At 30.4% G+C, this 18,576-nt stretch overlaps 2 protein-coding genes across 2 annotated transcripts; both read left to right on the forward strand.

Annotated features, from left to right (window-relative positions):
• Positions 1-778: 778 nt before the first annotated feature.
• Positions 779-10,358, forward strand: Ufsp1 (UFM1 specific peptidase 1). Its single transcript, XM_075309711.1, is given in 3 exon segments — positions 779-1,478; positions 1,481-1,614; positions 9,939-10,358. Coding segments are annotated over 3 exon segments (633 nt in total). The 5' UTR covers positions 779-1,108; the 3' UTR covers positions 10,068-10,358.
• Positions 10,306-17,042, forward strand: Cyp6u1 (Cytochrome P450 6u1). The gene is made up of 2 exons (XM_075309710.1): positions 10,306-11,806; positions 15,921-17,042. The coding sequence occupies exons 1-2, from the start codon at positions 10,714-10,716 to the stop codon at positions 16,334-16,336; spliced, it is 1,509 nt and encodes a 502-aa protein (XP_075165825.1). The 5' UTR covers positions 10,306-10,713; the 3' UTR covers positions 16,337-17,042.
• Positions 17,043-18,576: the final 1,534 nt, after the last annotated feature.

Here is an 18,576-nt window from a genome sequence, read left to right on the forward strand (position 1 = left end):
CATCAAATCCACGTGAAATTCTATATACTTATTTTCAAGTAACCTGCGAAGAGTTTTCTAAGGAAACAATTATATTTTCTTTGATTCATGGTCGTGGGGATTTAAGATTCGGCCCGTCCCAACTTAAGTCCGTATATACTCGTTATTATTTATTTATATTTATTTATATTCTTTTTTGAAAAGGATGGAAAGACAATTTCCATTAATCTAAATTGGGACATCAACCAATGTGGGAAATTTATTGATGGGTCTAAAATTCAGACGCCATGCAAATTAGATAAATATTGTGACTTATAGCGACTATAAGCTAAAAAAGTGAAATGGGGGCCTGCATGGTCTAGAAATCATATCTAGGTATGAACCTATATGGGGTATATACCTCTTTGAAGTTCTAATAAAATCTTAATTTCAAGAAAAACGTAAAAAAAATTGAGATCGGCCTATAGGAGGGTTTTTTTCTAAATTTCGATAGATATAGACCGTATTCAGCATATCTCTCAAACTCCCAATAATAAACTAAAAAAATGCATATCATTAATACCCTTCATCTGCATTAATTGGTTTCCACACACTTTTATTCGAAAGAGCTTTGAATTCAAGCATTATCGTTTTGACATGCGGCACTCATTGCGCGCTCCATTTTATATGGCAGTAATTTTAAACATCTGATTTCTTTTAATTTGTCAAAAATATAAAACTCTGGCATCACAACATACAGTGTTGTAATCTGGTAACTCATGTTTAGTTTGTTTTGGGGGGATTGGGGCTGAAAAAAAAATCAGTTGTTGTTTTATTCCAGGTGACTAAAGTTGATTATTTGTTATGTGTTATGTTTTCATTGAATGAAGCGTATAAAGTCCAATATCGTTAATTCGTTTCATTGTATGCTAACAATTTCGTAATTGCGGGTTGTAATTGTTAATGTTAATGTAATTATTAACTACGTTCGCTATAAGTCGTGAATATATTTTATTATTAACAAAGATTTTAAGAAGATTTCTACAAAATTTGTAAAATTGATTGCGTTGTGATTGTTTGAAAACAATTGAACTGTAGTTCAAAGAGTAAAATAAAAAAATATACATAGATAAAAATTAACAACCTTGATATGGCGCAGTGTGACGTCAAGGATGAGTTCAAGGCAATAACAACCTCCAAAACATATCAATATGAACTAATACGACAAAATATAGTGGAATCCATACCGCCTCCTGTAGTAGAAAATGATAGTTACGAGACGTTGTTAACACGTGGGAACTTTACCTACTTCCATTATGGATGTGATGGATTTCACGATAATGGCTGGGGTTGCGCATATCGCACTCTGCAGTCAATGATATCGTGGATTCTGAATAAACGTAAATGGAATTCATCACTGAATATTCCCTCTCTAAGGGAAATACAAGAGATTTTAGTTGGCATAGAAGATAAGCCACAACGTTTTATTGGATCTCGAGATTGGATTGGAGCTTTAGAAGTCTTCATATACCGCATTTATTGAAATATTTTCGAGATTATGGTGGTTTTGTTATGATGGGTGGCGATATGGATGCTGCATCGAAAGGAATAGCGGGTGTTCACAGCAATGGAAATGATTCCTATCTCTTGATTGTGGTAAGTGTGCAATTACATTTTTAGTAAAATTCTATTTGATCAAAAGATCAAAAAATGATGCCTGAAAACTAGACAAAATGTATGTATGTTCGGATTGCTAAACATTTATCGCTAATTGGTTCTATCCCAGTTCCGACCGAACTCTCTAAACGTTTTTCGACTGAGTTTGATCTTTTCCAACAATTTTGGGGTATATTCCACAAATACATTCTTAGAATACCGCAGGCACAAAAATCCTACGAATTGATATCAGGAGATTTTAATGTCCACGAAGCGAAGAAACTCATTTTACCCAATTCTTGGGTGACGCGTGCTGAGTCCCGTTGAAATGTCCATGTTTGTCTGCCCTGTGTCTTTGTGACATTTTCAAGATAATATTCGGCATATATTTTGAAACCTCGGTCGATGGATACGAGCGAACATCGGCCGTTACGGCGGACCATGCCATTACCATCGGTTGCGTTTGAGTTCTGGTTGTCTCTCAAAGGTGTAAAGTTTCAGCAACCTCTTTGGCAAGTATGTAAGTCAGATAATTTTCTTTGTGCACAAGGTTAGGTTAGGTTATAGTGGATGAAGCCACACCGTAGAAAAAGGGATTGGTTCCCACATATCTATAAGGAATCACAATGGACCCGGAAACCATTGTGATCACGGTTGCCACTCGAGCCAAAAATAATCTACCAACATTTGGAGAAAATGTTACCAAAAAAACTACCAAACCAATAAATCTAATTTTGTCAAAATTATATTTCTATAGAAAATTTTGTCAAATTTTTATTTCTATAAAAAATTTTGTTAAAATTTTATTTCTATAGAAAAATTTGTCAAAATTTTATTTCTATAGAAAATTTTGTCAAAATTTTATTTTTATAGAAAATTCTCTCAAAATTATATTTCTATAGAAAATTTTCTCAAATTTTTATTTCTATCGAAAATTTTGTCAAAATTTTATTTCTCTAGAAAATTCTCTCAAAATAATATTTCTATAGAAAATTTGTCAAAATTTTATTTCTATAAAAAATTTTGTCAAAATTTTATTTCTATAGAAAATTTTCTCAAGATTTTATTTCTATAGAAAATTTTCTCAAGATTTTATTTCTATATAAAATTTTGTCAAAATTTATGTATCTACTCTATAATGCAAATATTTACCATCTCACTGACAACTTCAAACTCAATACGTTTTAATTTCTTGTTTACTATGTATAAAGGGTTGTGCGTTAGGATTTTAATTTTAAGTTTTTTTTTTAGTTTCGTTTTAATTATAAGGTTAAGTTTTTATTTGGAATACTAGAGCTCTATTGATTGAATTCTATCAACATGTTGTCCAGAAGGGCGTTGGTTGATTAAATAAATAAATAAATTGTATTTCTATAAAAAACTTTGTCAACATTTTATTTCTATAGAAAATTTTGTCAAGTTTTTTTTTATTTCTAAAGAAAATTTCTTAACGATTTTATTTCTCTAGAAAATTCTCTCAAAATGTTATTTCTATAGAAAAGTTTCTCAAAATTTTATTTCTATAGAAAATTTTGTCAAATTTTATTTCTATAGAAAATTTGTCAAAATGTTATTTCTATAAAAAAATTTCTCAAGATTTTATTTCACTAGATTTTTTTTATACGAACGATCCCATCGCCCACTTTCTCGCCCCATCCGACCGTGAGAGTCTCGTCCCCATGTTTTTATTTCTCTAGAAAATTTTCTCAAAATTGTATTCCTATAAAAATTTTTACTTCTTTGTACTTCTTTGGAATATTTTACAAAATCTACATAACATCCAAAATTCTACCAAAAGACAATAAAAAATCTACCAATTTACAGTCCCGTATATCTTGCAAAGAAAATAGTAGGAGTCTTCCGTTGCTTCCGGGTCCAGACACTATCTACAAATATCATCAGCCATTAAGCTAATACTTACCGTGTCTTTGCCAATTGTGTTACGTCCTGTTATGATGCCTATTAGTGGTCTCAAATCAGAAAATCAGAGTTTTTACTACTGTTGTCGTCCCATATCAGTTTAGTAAGGTTAGGTTAGGTGACAGCCCGATATATAAGGACTATTCAGTCCATTGTGATACCACAGTGGTGAACTTCTCTCTTATCACTGAGTGCTGCCCGATTCCATGTTAAGCTTAATGACAAGTGACCTCCTTTTTATAGCCGAGTCCGAACGGCGTGCCACATTGCAGTGAAACCACTTAGAGAAGCTTTGAAACCCTCAGAAATGTCACCAGCATTACTGAGGTGGGATATTCCACCGCTGCAAAACTTTTTGGTGTTTTCGGTCGATGCAGGAATCGGACGCACGATCTTGTGTATTCAAGGCGGGCATGTTAACCAATTGCACCACGGTGGCTCGCAGTCCGTAGAGGAAGCCCAACGTCTTTTCCATAAAATGTTGGATTTGACATTAATTCTTTAAGTATATAAGGATAGCGGGAGGAAAATATATGTAACGATTTCGTTCCGTTTCCCAACACAGAGTAATTGCTTTGTTCACAAACTACTAAATGTGGAAAGGCTTACAGGTGTTTAAAAATGAACAACTTTTTTGTAGCCCCTATCTTACAGTTTTAAATATGCAGTAGAGTTATATACATTTCTGTCCATACCAGCGGTGTTTTTACTTGATCTCTTATTCTGTACTTCTAACATCGTCTTATAATTGCATCCTCACCAAGACGGTATATAGATCATACCGTTGGAAAACTGTAGAGAAATCGATACGTTTAAAATTGAATTTGCTATTCGTATTATTCTTTGATGCATATCTGAATTTGAACACATCTAAATTTATTCTTTATTAGTATATATATACCTCTACCCAAAGTATGTTAATTAAATAATCTGGTTTTGTGTATATATTAACTTTTCAAATGTATCTCAAACAATATTTAAATATGTATGCCTAATACTGTCTCAAGAAGGTAGAAATACTTTTGCCTTAAAGTACTAAGTCTACTTCAATAACAATATTTCTCCCTCATGCAAAATCAATGTAAGAACTTAAGGCTATGCGATATAAATATCGCAAATATGCTTCAAAATTTTAAAGTGAATATTGATTTAAACAAATATATAGTATGTAGTAAAGATTATAGTGGAGTTCAGTACAGCTTTTTATTCTTTTGCCGTTACTATCAAAGTCCATAGATGTTTTGAAAGTGTGAGCAGCATACTTGTAGTAATGGTTAAGTTAGGTTAGGTTAGGTGACAGCCCGATGTATCAGGCTCACTTAGACTATTCAGTCCATTGTGATACCACATTGGTGAACTTCTCTCTTATCATTGAGTGCTGCCCGATTCCGTGTTAAGCTCAATGACAAGGGACCTCCTTTTTATAGCCGAGTCCGAACCGCGTTCCACATTGCAGTGAAACCACTTAGAGAAGCTTTGAAACCCTCAGAAATGTCACAAGCATTACTGGGTGGGATAATCCACCGCTGAAAAAATTGTTGGTGTTCGGTCGAAGCAGGAATCGAACCCACATGCTAACCATTGCACCACGGTGGCTCTTGTAGTAATACTGCTTCTTTGAAATAAAGCAATTTTTAGGAAACTTTCTTTCTTTAAATCTACAACTTTAACGGAGAGACGTAAATTTCAATTATTCATGTCCTAAATTTAAAGGAAGGTTAGGTTAAAGTGGCAGCCCGATTTATTTTCAGGCTCACTTAGACTATTCAGTCCATTGTGATACCACATTAACTAAAAGTACATATTACATATGGACACTTTTAGTTATAACTGCTGAACCTACTCGATTATTTTCTTCTGCTGAACCAACCAGATTGTTCCAAAAACATTAGCAGACTGCTTAAATTAACATTTTCCAGGTCCGCCAGTAATTTAAAGCAAAATGCAGGATACTCGCCCAAGAGGTGTTTAATTGATTCCTTTTCCTCCGCATCATGACATGCATTAGTTATTATATTTAAAATAAACAATTCTTAAAGCAAAGATTATAAACTTTTTTATACCCTCCACCATAGGATGGGGGTAAATTAACTTTGTCATTCCGTTTGTAACACATCGAAATATTGCTCTAAGACCTAATAAAGAACATATATTCTGGGTCGTGGTGAAATTCTGAGTCGATCTAAGCATTTCCGTCCGTCCGTCCGTCTATTGAAATCACGCTAACTTCCGAACGAAACAAGCTATCGACTTGAAACTTGGCACAAGTAGTTGTTATTGATGTAGATCGGATGGTATTGCAAATGATCCATATCGGTCCACTTTTACATAGCCCCCATATAAACGGGCCCCCAGATTTGGCTTGAGAATCCTATAAGAGAAGCAAATTTCATCCGATCCGGATGAAATTTGGTACATAGTGCTAGTATATGGACTCTAACAACCGTGCAAAAATTGGTCCACATCGGCCAATAATTATATATAGCCCCCATATAAACCGATCCCCAGATTTGGCTTCCGGAGCCTCTAAGAGAAGCAAATTTCATCCTATCCGTCTGAAATTTGGTACATGGTGTTAGTATATGGTCTCTAACAACCGTGCAAAAATTGGTCCACATCGGTCCATAATTATATATAGCCCCCATATAGACCGATCCCCAGATTTGGCTTGCAGAGCCTCTAAGAGAAGCAAATTTCATCCGATCCGGCTGAAATTTGGTACATGGTGTTAGTATATGGTCTCTAACAACCGTGCAAAAATTGGTCCACATAGGTCTACAACTATAGATAGCCCAGCCCCCATATAAACCGATCCCCAGATTTGACCTCCGGAGCCGCTTGGAATATCAAATTTCATCTGATTCAGTTGAAATTTGGTACGTTGTGTTAATATATGGCCTCAAACACCCATGCAAAAATTGGTCAAATCGGTCCATAGTTATGTATAGCCCCTATATAAACCAATCACCAGATTTGACCTCCGGAGCCCCTTGAAAGAGCAAAATTCATCCGATTCGGTTGAAATTTGTTACGTGATGTTAGTATATGGTATCCAACAACCATGCGGGAATTGGTTCATATCAGTCCATAATTATATATAGCCCCATATAAATTCATCCGATCTGGTTGAAATTTGGTACGTGGTGTTAGTATATGATATTTAACAACCATGCCAAAAGTGGTCCATATCAGTCCATAATCATATATAGTCCCCATATACACCGATCCCGAGATTTGGTTTTGGAGCCTCTTGGAGGAGCAATTTTCATCCGAGTCAGTTGAAATTTGGTACATTGTGCGTTAACAACCATGCCTAACTAGGTCCATATCGGTCTATAGTTATATATAGCCCTCAGATAAATCGATCCCCAATCACACAAAAATTGGTCCATATTGTAATGACCCATCTCTTATCAAATACTATACCTTATGTGCGGGTGCTACCTATAATGCCGGCCTTTCTCAGGGCAATGGGGGGTTGTTCTTGCCATAAGGTATAGATTTCGGCCAGTTAACATAAATTAATAAATTTTAGGTAGCTCTTGTTATAGAATTGCCATGTTAAAACAAAAAAATGAAACAAAACAAAATTCACAGGGTAACAGAAATGCCTACATTTTGGAAGAACTAATGGTGTAGTTTGTCCTTCCTCTTATACCCTCCCATCCTTGCTCGATGCGTTAAGACATCGGCTCACTGTGCGACTTAACCAATTATGGCTTCATTTTTGTGAAAATGGTACAAAAAAACCTAGCGAGTCATCTTTAATTAAATTTATTATAAACAAACATACTTCAATGAAATTATAAGAAAATGTACCAGTAAAATAAAAAAGGTGGATTGAAAACTTAAATGTTGGAAAATGTATCAGGAAGATTAAAATTTTATAATGTTGAGACAAAGGTTTTAATATAATAATATAGCTAAAAGGAACAAATCTTACTGTATAGACGATATGCCAGACAAAATTAATAAAAGGAATTGTACTACTACTTGTAATATACAGGGATTTAACAAATTTTTAATTTAAGACAGTTTAATATTTGGTATACTCACGGTCTTTATGTCATGTTCCTTCGTTGACAAGCGCTTGTAACTTGGAAAGGACACCGTATTTATAATTAAATCTAGATGGATTGTAGTAACCATATGTTGAAAGAAATGGTGGAAATAAATAAAATATGATGATGATTTAAAGATAATTCTACCGATATAGTATAGAGATAATTCAAATGATACTAATGTAATTGCAGCTATAGCACTCCGCCTTTTCTTTATTTCCAAACAGAAACAATTTTGAATTCTCCGAGCATGATTACCCTCGACATTACAAATAATTAATCAATAGACAATCTTCTTGACCATATTGGTGGTGTGTTTTTTTCTTTTGACTATTTGATGCTACTCGCTTTGACAATTTTGTTTTTCTTTTCCAAAATTTGAGATTTGAAATTCAATTACGAAGGGGTTTATTTCATGATGCGCATAATTTTAATGGTACAAAATCCTACCGACATCCTCTTTAGCATATTTGCCCCCAACTATAATAATTCTTGAATGAGCATGAACGGCGCTCGATGACATAACGATGAAATATTATATATATAATTTTTCTTCATGCGAATTTACCACAATCCTTTTTGTTGGGATAAATTTATTTTTGACGTCGCTTATTCAAGTTCCAATTGGTAGTCTTTAAATTATTTTTTTCAAATTATTTTTTTCGATCGATCATGAAGATTTTTCTAAAAATTCTTTGTTCTTCTTTTTTTTCAAAAATTTTTTTTCCCTTTTTTTCTCTGACAAATATCTCAAACCCCTTCGTTTTTTCTTTTTTTTTTTTGCTCTCCAAGCCAATTTCAAAAAAAACTAGTGTTTTTTTTTAATATTTGTGAACCCTCACAATATCAAGTTCATAATTGTAGCCCCCATATTTCAATTCTGGCTCTCCACGTACCGTGCAAAAGTCCATATCGATTTGTAATTATTTGTAGACTTACCTATACATAACTTTTTCGTCTAATATATACGACGTATGGACTAACTCACAATTTAGAAAACGATGTTAAGAAGTTTTAAGATACCTTGTATTAAGTATTATATATATAGTTGTTTTTAATTAAAATTTATTTTACAGAAATTTGTTCTTAATATTTTGTAAATTGCATATCCCAAAAATTTAAGTTACATAATCTTTCATATTAGTCATTTTTTTCAGTGTATGTTGGAGGCTACAAAAAGTTGATCTTGACCTAAAAACAAGTTCCAGTTGTCTTTAAAGAATACATTTTGTTTTCATATTTTGGCCTATTGTACCGGCTTTGTGTTTAAATAACGTTTCCATGTACGCAATATATTATTCAATATTTTGTTGTAACCGATTATTCTTTGTTCTCATTCACTCACCGCAATACACATAAATGTATCGAATTGTTTATTTTTTTTTAACAAGTGCAAAAATATCTAGAAAGATTATAATATTAGCGAAAAATAGAATATAATTAGTAGCTCCTATACAGATTTAATCGAAGGTAATGAATATATCTACATATATACACGGAAAATATATGTTTGTACGAAATTCTTCCAATTGTTTTGCGAAACGAAAAGAACAAGTTCGTTCGTTTGGTTTGAAACAAATGGTTAAATCGAAAATTTTTTGATTTGCGAAAGCGATTAACGGAACGTGAGAGATTTACTATGCTAACACTACTGCCAACCCATTAAATTCGAGTTATGGACAATTCGAGTTAAAGACATTCTAGTTAATGTAGATCGACTGCACTTCCCATTAAATTCGAGTTATGGACAATTCGAGTTAAAGACATTCTAGTTAATGTAGATCGACTGCACTTCCCATTAAATTCGAGTTATAGACAATTCGAGTTAAAGACATTCTAGTTAAAGTAGATCGACTGCACTTCCAAACAGTTTTGTGGTTTGGATTAAAAAAACCTATTTCCATCCAGAAAAGAGTTTGAATAGGTAACATTTCGTGTCATCTACATCGTACTTGAAATTTTCGGCCCCATTCTATAAGTGTAACACTTATATTTGTATGTTTTTCATTTATACTTATAACGGCCATTTTCATGTAGCTCCGTTAGGTTTTAACTGTCAGTTAACTGAAAATAAACTGCTCCGGTTAACTCTCTGGTTAACTTTAACTGAAAAATTTTCAACAGTTAAGATCCTAACTGACGTATGGAATAAATAGGCCAAATAGCAGATATCTCCACAGTACGGCTTAAAAGTTCGTTAGCTAACGTAGCACTAAAGGAGCACTAACAGAATGGGGGTAAGAGTTACCCACTTTGTAATGTGTATTGAATTTTAAAATGTTTTAACCAACTGCATGCTATTTCTCTACTGTATTTTAATTTTTTTTTTTAATTTTTTTACAGGATCCCCATTACTCTGGTGTACCAGCATCCATAGATGATCTTATCAAAAAAGGCTATATACGTTGGCAAAATACTAAAGAATTTGTTGATAGTTCCTTTTACAATCTCTGTTTGCCATATCTAAAATGAATTGCATTTGGGAATCGTTAATTAATGTGACATATTCTTCAAAAGGGGGATTGTTGTTCAAAAAATTCAATTAGCTTTGTACTCTCCAAACTTTCTTTGTATTAAATACTTTTTATGCTCCTATTTATTTGCAGATACTCTCTCTAGCACTCAAATGAGTTAAGAAAACATTTGTAAATTTAAATTTAGTAATTAAAAATACGAATGAACGATATAAACCTCCAAAAAACAAAAACAAAAACAAAACAAATAAAACCACAATCAACAACAACAACAAAACCGAAAACGAAACTGATAACTTTTTTTAATAGAAGTATTGTTCTTGGCCAAACAACCTAACAAATGCGGACGTTAACTTCTAAAGCATGGTGAGCAGTCAGCATTATAAACTCATAAATAGAATTTCGATAAGCATACCAAAGTGTTGAAGAAATTTCATTTGATCAAAGAAAGAGCTATTAGAATGGAAAGTTGAAATAATTGTCTGCCGTAGCAATTATATTTCACTTGCACTTTACGAACAAATAAAACGAAACGAAGGATATATCATCTGGAGATGGCATTAAGTTAAATATACTAATTAATGAAAAGAAATAGTGTACTAATCGTTAGAAGTTAAACTACCACGCTAAGAAGAAAAGCAGAAATGGATTTTCTACATCGTCTACTACTCACTGTTGTGGGTACTGCTTCATTTTGTTATTTTGTGATAAAAGTGGCCCTAGGCCATTGGAAGAGACGGGGTATACTTCATGAAAAACCAAAGAAACCCTGGGGCCATTTAAAAGGTGTTGGCCGAAAACGACATGTATCTGAAGTTCTACAGACCCTCTACGATAAGTACAAAGGTCAAGCGCCATTTGTAGGCTTTTTTGCATTACTGAAACCCATGCTGCTCATATTAGATCTCGACTCTATTCATTACATATTGCTCAAAGATGCTAAATATTTTATGGATCGTGGTTTGTACTATAACATCCAGGATGATAGTCTGTCCGGCAATCAATTACAAATGGATGGTGTAGAATGGCAACACATGCACCTTAAACTAAAGTCTTTGCAATGGCAAGAAAAACTACGAAATATGTTACCCGCCTTACTAAAAGTCCAAAAAACCTATGACACCTCACTCAAAGATATAATTGTGAAATCTGAAATTGTACAAAATGTTACCGAATTAGTGGAGGCCTTCAATATTGATTGCATTTCTTCACTGGCCTTTGGTTTGGATGGAGATTCTTTGCGCTATCGCAATACACAATTCCATAATATGTGTAAATCATATACCAAAAGTAATTTCAATATATTCAAAGCTTATTTGGCATTTTGTTTTCCAAATGTGGCTCGTCTGCTCCAATATCATATGTACTCACCTATGGCCACACAATATTTCCACAAGTTAATTTCGGATAAACTTAACGAACGTGAATATCAACATACACAATCGCTTCAATATGATTTCTTACAACTATGGTGTGATTCACGTAAAATAACTCAACGTAATCAAATGTTTAAGAAATTGGAAAATCATGAAATTGTGGGTCAAGCATTTAGTTTTATCCTTGCTGGTTTGGAGTCCTCTACAACGACATTGTCATGTTGCCTTTATGAATTGGCTTTACAACCTGAGTTACAGGAAAAAGCTCGAACGGAAATTGGAACAATTTTATCCAAACATCAGGGCCAACTATCTGAAGATGCACTAGAAGAATGTGTATATTTGAAGCAAATTTTAAATGGTAAGTTGTTGAAAAGCTATATTTACATCTATAGAGATATATCTGAAAATGATCGATATCGACTTTTTTCAATATTGCAATTGTTTGTGTAAAAAGATTTTCATTTTTTTCTTATAATCCTGAAACTTCAGGAACTGCTCGGCTTATGAAGATCTATTTTCTTAATGTCTTAAAGGGAATGGGTGTTAGTGGAGTTTCTTCTTGTTTTTTTATTTTTTATTTATAGAATGGCAGTGCGACCACTCGTGCCAAAAATAATTTACCAAAATTTGAAAAAAACAAAAAAAAATACCAAAAATATACCAAATACAAAAAATCTTACTTTGAAGTTTTTGGTCAAATTTTTGTGTTTATTATGAAAAAATATTTTTTTCGTTGAAAAAAGTATTGCAATATTATATATTATGATCTTTCCGATTAGTGACAGCTTTTTGGGTGCATAAAATATCCCTTTAATTATAAATGAGTCGAATTTTAAATGTTTTAATGATTTTAGCTTTCACCAAGAAGGAAAAGTTACTACTTCTACAAAAAGGGAGAACTTACAACGGAATTTAATAGAATGGCTTAACACTAAAAATTGAAGTTTCTAAAGATTTTTTTCAAAGAACGTTGCGTCAAAATATTATTTCTATAGAAAATTGCGTCAAAATTTTATTTCTATGGAAAGTTTTGTCAATTTTCTTTTCTATAGAAAATTTTACCAAACTTTTATATCTATAGAAAATTTTGTCAGAATTTTATTTCTATAGAAAATTTTGTCAAAATTTTATTTCTACAGAAAATTTGGACAAACTTTTATTTCAATAGATATTATACGAACAACGGCCATACTCCATTTTATTTCTATAGAACATTTTGTGAAAATTGTATTTCTATAGAAATTTTTGTCAAAATTTTATATCTATAGAAAGTTTTTTTTCAAAATTTTATTTCTAGAGAAAATTTTGTCAAAATTTTATTTCTATAAAATTTTGTTTCAATGTGTTATTTCTATAGAACATTCTGTATAAATTTTATTTCTATAGAAAATTTTGTCATCATTTTATTGCTATAGAACATTTTGTCAAAATTTTATTTCTATAGAAAATTTTGTCAACATTTTATTCCCATAAGAAATGTTGTCAAAATTTTATTTCTATAGACAATTTTTTAAAAGTTTTATTTCTATAGAAAATATTGTAAAAATTTTATTCCTATAGAAAATTTTTTCTATAGAAAATTTTGTCAAAATTTTATTTCTATAGGAAATTTTATGAAAATTTTATTTCTATAGAAAATTTTGTCAAAATTTTATTTCTATAAAAAATATTGTCAACATTTTATTTCTATAGAAAATATTGTCAAAATTGTATTTCTATAGAAAATTTTGTCAAAATTTTATTTCTAAAGAAATTTTTGTGAAACTTTTATTTCAATATAAATTATTCGAAAAACGGCCATACTACATTTTATAGAACATTTTGTGAAAATTTTATTTCAATAGGAATTTTTGTCAAAATTTCATTTCTATAGAAAATTTTTGTCAAAATTTTATTTCTATAAAAAAATTTGTCAAAATTTTATTTCTATAGAAAATGTTGTCAAAATTTTATTTCTATAGAAAATTTTGTCAAAATTTTATTTCTATAGAAAATTTTTTCAAAATTATATTTCTATAAAATTTTTTGTCAAAATTTTATTTCTATAAAATTTTGTCAAAGTTTTATTTCTATAGAAAATTTTGTTAAAATTTTATTTCTATAGAAAATGTTGTCAACATTTTATTTCCATAGTAAATTTTGTAAAAAAATTATTTCTATTGAATTTTTTTTTTTAAATTTTTATTTTTATAGCAAATATTGTCAAAATTTTATTTCTATATAAAATTTAGTCAACATTTTATTTCTATAGCAAATTTTGTCAAAATTTTATTACTATAGAAGACTTTGTCAAACTTTTATTCCTATAGTAAATTTTGTCAACATTTTATTTCTATAGAAAATTTTGTCAAACTTTTATTTCTATAGAAAATTTTGTCAAAATTTTATTTCTATAGAAAATTTTGTCAAACTATTGTTTAGAGAAGCTTTGAAACCCTCAGAAATGTCACCAGCATTACTGTGGTGGGATAATCCAACGTTGAAAAACTTTTTGGTGTTCGGTCGAAACAGGAATCGAACCCACGACCTTGTGTATGCAAGGCGGGCATGCTAACCATTGCACCACGGTGGCTCCCAAAAAACGTCCATACTAGATTTTATTTCTATAGAACATTTTGTGAAAATTTTATTTCTATAGAAATTTTTGTCAAAATGTTATTTCTATAGAAGTTTTTGTCAAAATTTTATTTCTAAGAAAATTTTTTAAAAATTTTATTTCTATAGAAAATATTGTCAAAATTTTATTTCCATAGTAAATTTTGTAAAAAATATATTTCTATCGAAAATATTGTCAAAATTTTATTTCTATAGAAAATTTTGTCAAAAATTTATTTCTATAGAAAATTTTGTCAACATTTTATTTCTATAGACAATTTTATGAAAATTTTATTTCTATATAAAATTGTGTCAAAATTTAATTTCTATAGAAAATTTTGTCAGAATTATATTTATATAGAAAATTTTCTCAAAATTTTATTGCTATAGAAAACTTTGTCAAAATTTTATTTCTATAGAAAATTTTGTCAAAATTTTATTTCTATAGAAAATTTTGTCATCATTTTATTGCTATAAAAAATTTTGTCAACATTTTATTGCTATACATAAAAATTTGTCAAAATTTTATTTCTATAGAAAATTGTATGAAAATTTGATTTCTATAGAAAATTTTGTCAAAATTTTATTTCTATAGAAAATATTGTCAAAATTTTATTTTCATAGTAAATTTTGTAAAAAATTTATTTCTATAGAAAATTTTTTAAAAATTTTATTTCTATAGAAAATATTGTCAAAATTTTATTTCTATAGGAAATTTTGTCAAAATTTTATTTCTGTAGAAAATTTTGTCAAAATTTTATTTCTATAAAAAAATTTGTCAAAGTTTTATTTCTATAGAAAATTATGTCAACATTTTATTTCTATAGTAAATTTTTTAAAAATTTTATTTCTATAGAAAATTTTGTCAACATTTTATTTCTATAGAAAATTTTGCCAACATTTTATTTCTATAGAAAATTTTTTTAAAAATTTAATTTCTATAGAAAATAATGTCAAAATTTTATTTCCATAGTAAATTTTGTCAAAATTTATTTCTATAGAAAATTTTTAAAATTTTTTTTTTTCTATAGAAAATTTTTTAAATATTTTATTTCTATAGAAAATTTTTAAACATTTTATTTCTATAGAAAATATTGTCAAAATGTTATTTCTATAGAAAATTTTGTCAAAATTTTATTTCTATAGAAAATTTTCTCAAAACTTTATTTCTATCGCAAAATTTTGTCAAAATTTTATTTCTATTGAAAAATTTGTCAAAATTTTATTCTATAGAAAATTTAGTCAAAATTTCATTTCTATATAAAATTGTGTCAAAATTTTATTTCTATAGAACATTTTGTGAAAATTTTATTTCAATAGGAATTTTTGTCAAAATTTCATTTCTATAGAAAATTTTTGTCAAAATTTTATTTCTATAAAAAAATTTGTCAAAATTTTATTTCTATAGAAAATTTTGTCCAAATGTTATTTCTATACAAAATCTTCTCAAAATTTTATTTCTATAGAAAATTTGTGAAGTAGCTTTTAGGTGGAGAGAAATGTTTTGCAAAATCTACCAAAAAATCAAGAATTCTACCAAATAGTAAAAAATTTACCATTTTTGATAGAATTCTACCAACTGTGGCAGCTGTGAGTGCTATCAGTTTTAAATGTATCAACAGACACTTGAACAAGTGATGAATTCAATAATGTACGCATGTAAATTAGTTTTGCCGTTGCCATCCCGGTCGATAATCGGACCCGGCACCTTCGACATGCAAAACTAAAGCACTTCCACTATGCTACCGTAACCAATGATCACGTTTCAAATTTTGATCATAAGTTCTTATTTTGGTTTAAGATTCCTTAGATATAGTTTTTTTAGTATCATAAGCATTGATTTCATTGCTATCAACTTCTGTTTTTTTTTTCTTCAGAAACTCTTCGCAAACACTCCCCATATCCATTCCTATTGCGTCTCACTACCAAAGAATATGAATTGCCAAATTCAATATTTATGCTACAGGAAGGTAATCACTTAATTATACCAACATCGGCAATACATCATGATGCCGATTACTATCCGAATCCGGATAAATTTGATCCAGAACATTTTCATTCCAAAAATGTACAAAAACGACCACAGTGTGCATTTCTACCCTATGGCCTAGGACCACGAGCCTGTATGGCTCAGCATTATATACAACAACAAATGCTAATATGCCTTGTAACCCTATTACAACGATATAAATTTTCACCGTGTGCCGAAACAATAATACCTTTGACCTATGACAATGCGAAAGTGTTGAGGAAACCAAAAAAAGATATATGGCTATCAATGCAAAAGATATAAATGAGACCGACCGTATCAGAGCTCTACCATGTACCATATGTATATATATAAATGTAATATGTAATACATCAAAATGTCCATACTTAGTACGGATAGAAATGGATAATTTAGTTACTTGTTGTTTACATTGTTTTATTTTATTAATATTTTGTTTTTATTATTACACCACAAGTATGAAAACTATAATTTTGTAAGAGAAATGTATTTGTGCTATATAAGTCTTTTGATTTTATAGTACGTCAGTGCGTATGTATGTCTTAATAGTCATGTAAGCGTTCCATTTAATGCGGTCTATTTTGTTGTTATATGCTTTAAACACTTGTATTCACCTGCATTCAACTTATACACATGTTTGTGTAAATGTGTTGACTATAATTTAATTATTTTAAGTTTTTCGTTTTGTACAAAACGATGGAGTGAAGTAGTTTAATAAAACGGGTTTTTGTATGCGAATAGGAGTGCAAATTGTTACGTCTGGAGTTTGGCTTTGTATAACTTGTGATATATTGTTGTATTGTTTTAATTAATTTTTTTCGCAAGAGTTTCCTCCATTTTATATTTTTCGGTTTATTGCTTTGAATTCTTATATATTTTAATATTTAAGAATATGTAGTAAATTTATGAAAAAGTTTTATAAATTATACTACATTGTATATAAATGAAATATATATATATGTGGATTAATAAAATTACTTTTGAAATTGAAGTTTTGTTAACTGAATTTTCTAGAGGCCCACAGAGTTTTTATATGGTTTGATATAATTTTGTTTTTAAAGAGTGTAGGGCCCAAATAGAGTTATTTACCCCAGCCAGACCTATACTAAAGACTATGGAAAAGTTTATTCGACAGTCGTCAAAACCGACTTTGCCGAAAGATTACGCCTGCCTACAACCAGGAAAGGAACCCGGTATTATTGCACTCTTAATCTCTTGTCCTATCACGATAAATCGGCAAAGATGCAAATCCCCGGAGAAGTGCGAAATCAGTTGAATACCATCTTCCCCGAAACCACAAATGATAAACGGTTGACAACTTTCTACAATCACTTGACAGATCTAGCCGATCCTCACTTTTACCTCTCACCAACATCGAAATAATGTTAGCCAACGACCAAATTCTAAAAATTCTTCGAGCAAGTCTAATCCAAACGTCTTCATCAATGCAAATTGCCCAGAGTACTGTTTTTGGATGGACCATATCGGGAGCTTGTCACTACTAAGTTGCAATGCTGCAAAAGGGGCCGACCGCATGTTGAAGCTAGTTCAACAACCCTTTAATTATTATATTTTGTTTTCCAAAGTCTTTTGTATATATGAATTTATTAGAATGAATTAAGCAATTGCCATTTCTATCTAATATTTTATTTGAATTTCTTTATATATGACAACCCTTTATCCAATTGACCCAATAATGAATTAAAAGCTTTCACTCAATTGGATAAAGAACCACCATTTTAATAAAGTTTCCAATTGAATTTCGCTGAATTGTATCTTAGACTCACTAAAGATGACATGAGTTAACCCTCTAATACCCCAATTTCTTTGTCAGCTGATTAAATATTAAATATTAACGACACAAAAGCAAGAAAACTAATCAAAAAAATTTATACGGTAAAATTCAGTATATACTGAAAAGGCTCTTGAACAGGTTCAACTAAGTTTTCTTTATATTTTATTAATATGTGTTGTTTTAAGGTGTGTTTTACTAAAAGCTTCCTTATTTAATGAAGCCCGCCTAAAGGAGGGATTGGGCATTAGAGGGTTAACGAAGCTTCACTTGTGCCACAGCAACTCAAGCGGTAAGGAGCTAAAACCTCATCAATAAAACTTTTTGTATGTCATACTCAAACCCTTTTGCCTTTTTCTTTATTGCTTTGAAAACTACCATATATTAATTACGATTGTGGAAGTTTTCAAATATATTTACAGTCCACTTCTGCAGATATCCCACAATTGTATACGCCCGAACGGAAACATGTATAGTCTGGTGTGCATGGATTTGTATCTGGCGTTTTCTTTTCAATGTTTCTTAATCTTCTTAGTCGACAAAGCTCGAATAACAATTAATTATGAAAATTGTCCACATTTGGGAGGTGTCCGCTTTTCAGAGTGTCCAAATTTGATAGGGTTTCATGTACTTTAATATTTTTGAAAGTTAACTCAAATCTGCTAATCAATTTTTGATGTTGGCCAAATTGGACTTTCAGACTTAAGGACTTTTTTAGGTTAGGTATAGTGGC

This window comes from Haematobia irritans, chromosome 5 (genome assembly GCF_050003625.1).
Source record: "Haematobia irritans isolate KBUSLIRL chromosome 5, ASM5000362v1, whole genome shotgun sequence".
NCBI lineage: Eukaryota > Metazoa > Arthropoda > Insecta > Diptera > Muscidae > Haematobia > Haematobia irritans.